Source organism: Microtus ochrogaster, linkage group LG5 (genome assembly GCF_000317375.1).
Source record: "Microtus ochrogaster isolate Prairie Vole_2 linkage group LG5, MicOch1.0, whole genome shotgun sequence".
Taxonomy (NCBI): Eukaryota; Metazoa; Chordata; class Mammalia; order Rodentia; family Cricetidae; genus Microtus; species Microtus ochrogaster.
In genome coordinates this window covers 47,038,173-47,045,625 of record NC_022031.1, presented here as the reverse complement: position 1 = coordinate 47,045,625, position 7,453 = coordinate 47,038,173, and the positions used below count along the sequence as shown (strand labels likewise).

Below are 7,453 nucleotides of genomic sequence, written 5' to 3'. Positions count from 1 at the left end.
GGCGGCTGCGCGGCTCCGGCTCCGCTCCTGCTGCTGCAGCTGCTCCCCAGCGGAAAGGGGCGGGCGGCGGCGGCGGCACCTCCTCCTGGCCCCCGCCTCCCACCACCCGCGCCCAGTCCCTCTCCCGCTCCCTCTCCCGGGCTGCAGCCGCCGCCTCCTCCTCGGCGCCGCCGCGCGCGTCTCCCATCAGACTCCCCGCCCCCAGTGCAACGCTGAGCCGCGCGGACGGCGGGGCCACGGCAGCCAGAACGAGGCCGGGCCCTTGGGCGCGCGCCGGAGCCTGCGCGGCGCCGGGCCCATTTCGCGGTAGCACCGAGGCCGCCGTTCTGCCTCGGGGCGAGAGGGCGTCTGAGGCCGGAGCTCCCGAGGACCCGGCGGGCCTGCAGCCCAAAGGCAGCCGACTTGCTTCCGGACCCGCGAGGCACGGGGAGAGGTTGGGCACGCCACCGGAGTCGCTGACCCGAAGCTTTTGGGGGCTCTGGTGGATGCTTATTTTATCCAGAAGGAAGCGTGCCTGCTAAGCCTTCCGTGGAGAGGGAATGGGTGATGGAAGACGAGAAGGGCAAAAAGTCATCTGTTGCTCCTGTCCCCATTTTGCTGGAAAGAGGCCTACAACGACAGCACCCAAGTGGAAATTGTAGTAAGAGAGCCAGAAATGGGAGGGGAAGGTAGTACTTCAGGCCCTCAAGTCAAAGCCATTTTAGATCTTGACCAAACTTCGTTACACATGGTAGCGCATGCACACGCACACACACACACACACACACACACACATAAATTCATATTTAAAATATTTACCGAGACACTATATTACATTCCAGAAATTTATTGACACTAAAACTAAATAGGCGATAAAAAGCAAAGTTGCTATTCTTTTACAAAAAAGAAAAAGAAAAAAAACCTGTATTAATACGCGCTCGGGTAGCAACAAGTTAGAATAGACATGCACAACCTTTAAGAAATTCCAACGCTTTAAAGTCTTTAGAAAAAGTGTGAAGCGAGAGCAGTTTAGAAATGGCCAGAAGAAACAAGGTCAACAGTCACAGCACCGTGCATGTATCCAACACTCGCCCAAACCTTTATGTCTCGTTACACAGTGTCCAAGTTCTCAAAGGCAGCCGAAGGTTTGTTTGCAAAGAGAGAAGGGAGCAAGCGAGACACCAGAAGTGCGCCTGCCTTGCCACTTAAAGGACAGATTTCAAGGTGACTCAAAGTCAAGGGGGAAGAAAATGAGCACCGAAGTTGACTGACTGTTCGTGGAAAGAAGAAATATAAGGGGAGAGGGGGATCAAAAGAGAGAAAAACTGGGGACCTAAAAAGGACAATTTCCTAGTTGGTGTCTTGCATTACCGCTTCCTGGGTCTGTGAGTATAGATGACTCCTTCCTCCGAACCTCATGTTCCTCTGTGAAGTCCTGATAGCAGACAGGGATGGCTGCAAAGGGTTCTTAAGATTAAATAATGTGGGGAAGCAGCTGATAGGCCAGTGAATAAGCGCTCAGCAAGAACTGCATTAGGTCCTTGAATTTTCTGCAGTTTGACCTGAGGCTCTTCCATGGGCATGGGATGGGTGAATGAAGTGTTCCCTAATGGTAACCATTGGGTCATTAGCTCGAAGCAAAGAAATAAAACTGTTCATAAACTCCACAGTAAGACTGTAAAACTCCCTGAGAACAAGGGCAGGTCTTTTCTTCTTTGTATCTCCCTGTGCTCTCTGGGATGTTCGTTGAATTATTCAATACAGCCAGGAATAAAAATCCCTCCCTTGAGATTTTCCCTCAAAGCCAGAAAAGGACATCTTGTTTTTAACTGAGGGAGGATGCTGAAAGTAAAATTACAGTCTTAAACAAGAAGCCATCTGTCCTCCTTCTTTATAATCAAGGGAAGAGGAGTTGTTTCTCTTAGCAAGTCAAGATGGGCGCTCTTCTCTGGGTTTATAAAAATCTTTCTGGCTAGCACAGTTGTTCCATGCAGTAGCTAGTGCTTATTTTGTCGCTAGAACTGTAGAAGCGGTTGGATATGTAGCTGACTCTGTCAGCGCTTCATAAAAACGTGTTGGATTTTGTTGGCGATCTCATGCCTGCCACGGATGATGGATGAATGGCCCAGCCCAAGCGCCTTCCATTGTGCCTGCTCCTCACTGGAGTTTCCCCTTGAAGAGCTATAATAGAACTGGGCGTTCTGAGGCTCTGCAAGGTGTCTCGTAAACAAACTAATTATGTATGATGCCCCACACATGCATATGAATGTGATGCTGTAAAATTACACCCTGCCATCAGCGGAGAGAAACTGAGGGCTCCTGAATTGATCTTATGTACCTTCGAAGAACAAGTCTCCTTCCCGTGCCCATCCATCACCCATCGTGCCCAGAGAGGCCTCCTGAAAGGACAGAGTAAGGAGTGTGGAGTGAAGTTCAAACTTGGCAGGCCTGAGATCAAACTCCCAAACCAGAAAAATAAATAAATAAAAACAAGTTATTTAGTGGGAAGCTTTACTGTTCTGTTCTTGCTCTTTCTCATAAACAAGCACACACAGCATTCGGTGGAGTTAAATTGCAGCAAATTCAAAATAAGAAAACAGATTTTTTTTTTTTTAATTTTTTACCCTAACCGGAGCTCAGATCTCACTTGAGATGTCATCAGGGAAAATCTCTTTAAAAGGTTTAGGGGTTTTGTTTTCAAAACCAGGAAGTTTTAATCCCCACCCCCACCCCCACCCCGAGTTACATAAGAACAACGTCTGCACTAACCAGGATAAAATTATAAGGCCTATCAATCTTGATGCTGCAGGGTAAAATCAGATCACCAGCTGAGCCAGCCGGAAATGCTTCCCAGTAGTCTAGTATTGCATAATTGGCCGTGTGAATTCAGGGTTTCCAGCCTCAGAAGGGAGGATTGGTGCTGGTCACTCACGGAGGGAAGAGACAAAACTAATGGTCTTTCCGATGATTTTAATAAAGCCTGACTCATTGTTCACACGAGTTCAGGCTTGAGGTGGAGGAGGGGAGAAGGTCATAAATATAAATGGATCTCTATGTGAGTAGCGCAAGCGTGCGTGTGCGTGCGTGCGTGTGTGTGTGTGTGTGTGTGTGTGTGTGTGTGTGTGTAGCCACTCAGAATAACTCTCTAATTTAAAAACCATGGCATTTGGTGAGTTGGCTGTGTTACGTTCTGGCACGTACTGTGTTCACAGCCATATTCCACTAGAGCACAGTCCCTTCCTTCAGCTGAGCCCCCCTCCACCCCAACCCGCACCCCCACTTCAGATCCGCCTCCCCAACCTCCCTGAGAGCCTTCCCAGATCACCCCTGGGAAAGGCTCCAGAGGTGAAAACTAATTGTAACCGAAGGCTGTAGCTGTTCATTCATTACCAGAAAGCCAAGAGCAGACTCCATTAGAGACTTCGAAAATGTATCTTAGTTTCCCAGGGAAGCTCAGGAGTGGAAGACCTTCTGGGGAAGAGCTCTCCTGAATTCAGACACATTCACAGGAAAAGGTAACATCGCTGGCAAGTGTAGAGATTCTAATTCCTTTGCCCAATAACTGTACCTGCCCACATTTGTACGTTTATGTTTCTCCAGTGTTATTTTATAATTCTGACTTTTATGTATTGTTTCACCTGGATTTTTGTTGCAAGATCAGATAACATAAGTATGCTCCCTGCAAACTGTTGGCTGCGAACCTGTGTTTAGAGGGTGTGGTAGTTTGAATGTAATTGGTCCCCATAATCCTATAATCCCATAACCTCATAGGGAGTGGCACTATTAGGAGGTGTGACTTTGTTGGAGTGGGTATGGCCTTGTTGGAGGAAGTGTGGCACTGTCAGGGTGGGCTTTGAAGTTTCATATATTCAGGATACCGCCCAGGGTGTCAGTTGACTTCCTGTTACATGTAAGATGTAGCGCTCTTAGCTCCAGCACCACGTCTGCCGTGCTCCCCGCTATGATGGGCTGAACAGCTGAAGTGGATGAGCCCCCTGGATTAAATGTTTTATGAGAATGGCTGTTGTCTCAGTGTCCCCTCACAGCAATAGTGACCCTAACTAAGACGAAGGGATAAACATGTTTACTCTTACTTCTCTAAAGGACTCACATCCTTTGTACCATTCAATCCACTCTGCAATGTTTCCAGCTACTTCTTAGCTAACTCTAAGTGATTTTGATGATGTGGCCTGGGCTGAAATATAAATTTTCAGAGTTTAAAACTATTGTCAACCAAAGACTAGGGGTTTTTGTTTTGGAGGGGAGTGTTAGGGAGAAGAGAAAGTAGAAAAATAAAGGCAAGATTGTGAATACTAAATGAAGACAGAAGAAGATAACTTACAGAGTGGGGGAATACATTTATTTAGCAATATGTTTCTTGAGCTAATGTAGTACTTTCCTAGCTAGAGACAAGAAAGACCCTTGCTTTAAAGCCACTTACAGGGCAGAGGGATAAACATATTCAGAGGAATGGGTCTGCATGCTCCCTCTGCTCAGAGAGGACCCATCACTAAATTTACCACAGCCTTGCTTATTCTTGGTTACACAGTGGTCTTCTGTCTTCACCTGATGGGGAATTCTAACACACAATAAGCACAGGTGAAACCTGAGAACACTGAAAAGCAAAGTCAGTCATCCAAGGATGAATAGCACCCAAGTCCACTTATATAGGAGACACTTACGGTATCAGAAGATTCACAGGGACGAAAAAGAAATGGTGGTGGAGATTGGGGTACCGTAGTAGGTGCAGAGTTCCAGGTGGACAAGGGGAAAGGAGGGGGACAGTGGTTGAAAACTGCTGCCCTTCATTCCCAGCTCTACACTCTAGGCAGTGAAGGCAGTAGAGTTTATGTAATGTAATTTACCATAATGAAAAAGGGTGTAATGTGGATATTAACTCATGACAGGTAAGAAATAAGGAACTCACGGTAGGATGAGATGATGTTCTTCACTATAGAAATGGATCAGAAGATACAATTCTTCTTTGTGTTGGTTAATCTAGATTGTCAACTTGATGGGGTTTACAATCAATCAAACCTCTAGGCAAGCCTGTGAACGAGCTTCCATATTTGGATACTTGAGCTGAGAAAATCCACCTCAACTGCAGGCAGCATTATTTCCTGGGCTGGGCACACAGACTCAGTAAAAAGGAGAAAGTGAGTGGAGAACAAACATTCAATACACTTTACTTCCTGTTTGTGGATTGCCTGTGCAAGGTGTGCAAGGTGTGCAGGGTGTGCAAGGTGAGCAGCCACCTCGAACTCTGCAACCTTGACATTCCACCATGAAGTAAAACTAAGTGCTTGTGAAAGAGAGAAATGGAGGAGGGAAAAAGAAATTAATCTATTTTGCCTATAAAAATTGTTATATTCCCAGGGCGGTGGTGGGGCACGCCTTTAATCCCAGCACTTGGGAGGCAGAGGCAGGCAGATCTCTGTGAGTTTGAGGCCAGCCTGATCTACAAGAGCTAGTTCCAGGACAGGAACCAAAAGCTACGGAGAAACCCTGTCTCGAAAATCAAAAAAAAAAAATTGTTACATTATTTTTTTCCTGATCCAAGTGGCACACGCCATTAATCCCAGCGCTGGGGAGACAGAGACAGATGGATCTCTGTGAGTTCAAGGCCAGCCTACTCTACAAAGCGAGTTCCAAGACAGCCAGGACTGTTACACAGAGAAGCCCTATCTCAATGCCAGCCCCCGAAATTTCCTGATTATTCTTGTATTCTTACCTCTACCATACAAGCTTCTATTGTGTTCTGGATACCAAAAACCAATTTGAAACCCAAAAATATTTATGGATAAATACATTTTGTCAATGAGTCAAGTGTAATTAGATATTTTTAATTTTATTTATTTATTTGGTTTTTTGAGACAGGGTTTCTCTGTAGCTTTGGTGTCTGTCTTGGAACTAGCTCTTGCAGACCAGGCTGGCCTCAAACTCACAGAAATCCACCTGCCTCTGACTCCCAAGACCTATGATTAAGGGCGTGCACCACCACCACCGCTAAAATATCTTAAGTGCTTCAAAAGAAAACTCTTCTCAAATGTAAATGTTTTATTTATTTGTGTTGAGACAGGGTTTCTCTGTGTAACAGCCCTGGCCATCCTGGAACTTGCTCTGCAGAGCAGGCTGGGTTCGAACTCACAGAGATCCACCTGCCTCTGCCACCGGAGTGCTGGAACGAAAGGTGTGCGCCACCGTGCCTGGCTCTTACTTTTTAAAAATATATGTCTTTTTCCTATAAAAATTTCTGAAATGTGTCTTTTTCATTTTAAAAATCGGGTTTCTTTGGAGAGAGGGTAGTGCATGCACGCTCTTGAGCTCCAGGACACGGTGGAACTCAGGCGACAACTTTCAGGGATCAGAGCTCATCCTCTTTCCACCGCGTAGGTTCCAGGGACCAAACCCAGGTCATCTGGAAGCTCAAGCCAAATATGGCTATTTTTAAAGAGAGTACACTTCTCTGTGAACCAATATAGCCCAGGATTTATTTTATCAAAAGACAGATTAAGAATTAGCTGCATAAACATTTTTAAAACCCCTTGATGCAAAAGATACCACAAGTAAATACAAACAGCAAACATAAATAATACCAGCAACGTCTGTAGCAGAGGTTCATGTAATTCACATGAAATTCCCACTTAAGAAGAAAAAGCAGCCAATGCATGCCACAGTGAAAGAAATATAAGGACCAATAAAACGTGAAGGGCTGCTCAGTCTCCTCGATCATAAAACTGCGCGTTAAAAACTTTAGAGAATATCATTCCTCACCTAACAAATTGGTAACGATTTAAAACCTTAATAATAGCAAGCATTGGGGAAGATCATAGTCCCCTATCCACAGCTGATGGAGATAGAAATATGACCCTCTTTCTGGAGAAGAAGCATCTGTATAACATTTAAAAGCTCCATTTCTTCTAACTAAGCAGTTCTTGCCCCGGGGATGTCCAATGACAATCCAGTGGTTTCAATAAAGAAAAATTAAGGAAAAACCTAAACTTCCATAGTATGGAAAACTAGTTAAGTAATTGCCAAAAAATATAATAAATATTATATAGCTGTAAAAAAAAATAGAAACAAGCATGTTGTAACTGATACTCACTGACACGGACCGGTATTATGATAGTAAACCTACCACAGTGACACACCTCATGGAACAAGCCTACACTCCCTAATTCTTTCCCCAAAATCGTTCTACCAACTAGGGATCAAGCTTTAAAGTACGTTTGCTTAGGGCGGTCATTCTCATTCAAACAACCACAACCATCAATCTAAGTTAAAAGTCAGCGTTATGATGAGAGACTGTCATGTAAATAGCATGCAGGGATTTTTACTAATCCATTCATTGCAAATGCCTTAGCAGAGGAGAAGAGGTTTCCGTTAGACTGGTTTGTATTGCTAGAACAGATCACCTGAGACTAACTTATGAAGAACAGGAATTTACTGTTCATAGTTTTCAGAGGCTGAAATT

General features: G+C 45.1%; 1 protein-coding gene across 3 annotated transcripts in view; it reads right to left on the bottom strand.

Moving 5' to 3' along the window:
- The window catches only part of Slc44a1 (solute carrier family 44 member 1), a 158,026-nt gene extending 155,576 nt beyond the window's left edge, over positions 1-2,450 (bottom strand). For 2 of the 3 annotated variants that reach the window (XM_005362191.3, XM_013351888.2), the window contains exon 1: positions 1,351-2,448. In XM_005362191.3, coding sequence (XP_005362248.2) covers positions 1,351-1,398 — 48 coding nt within the window. In that variant the 5' untranslated portion in view covers positions 1,399-2,448. Of the gene's footprint in view, positions 1-1,350 lie in introns of all 3 variants that reach the window. The other variant, XM_026786600.1, reaches the window with a different exon arrangement.
- Between the last annotated feature and the right edge of the window lie 5,003 nt (positions 2,451-7,453).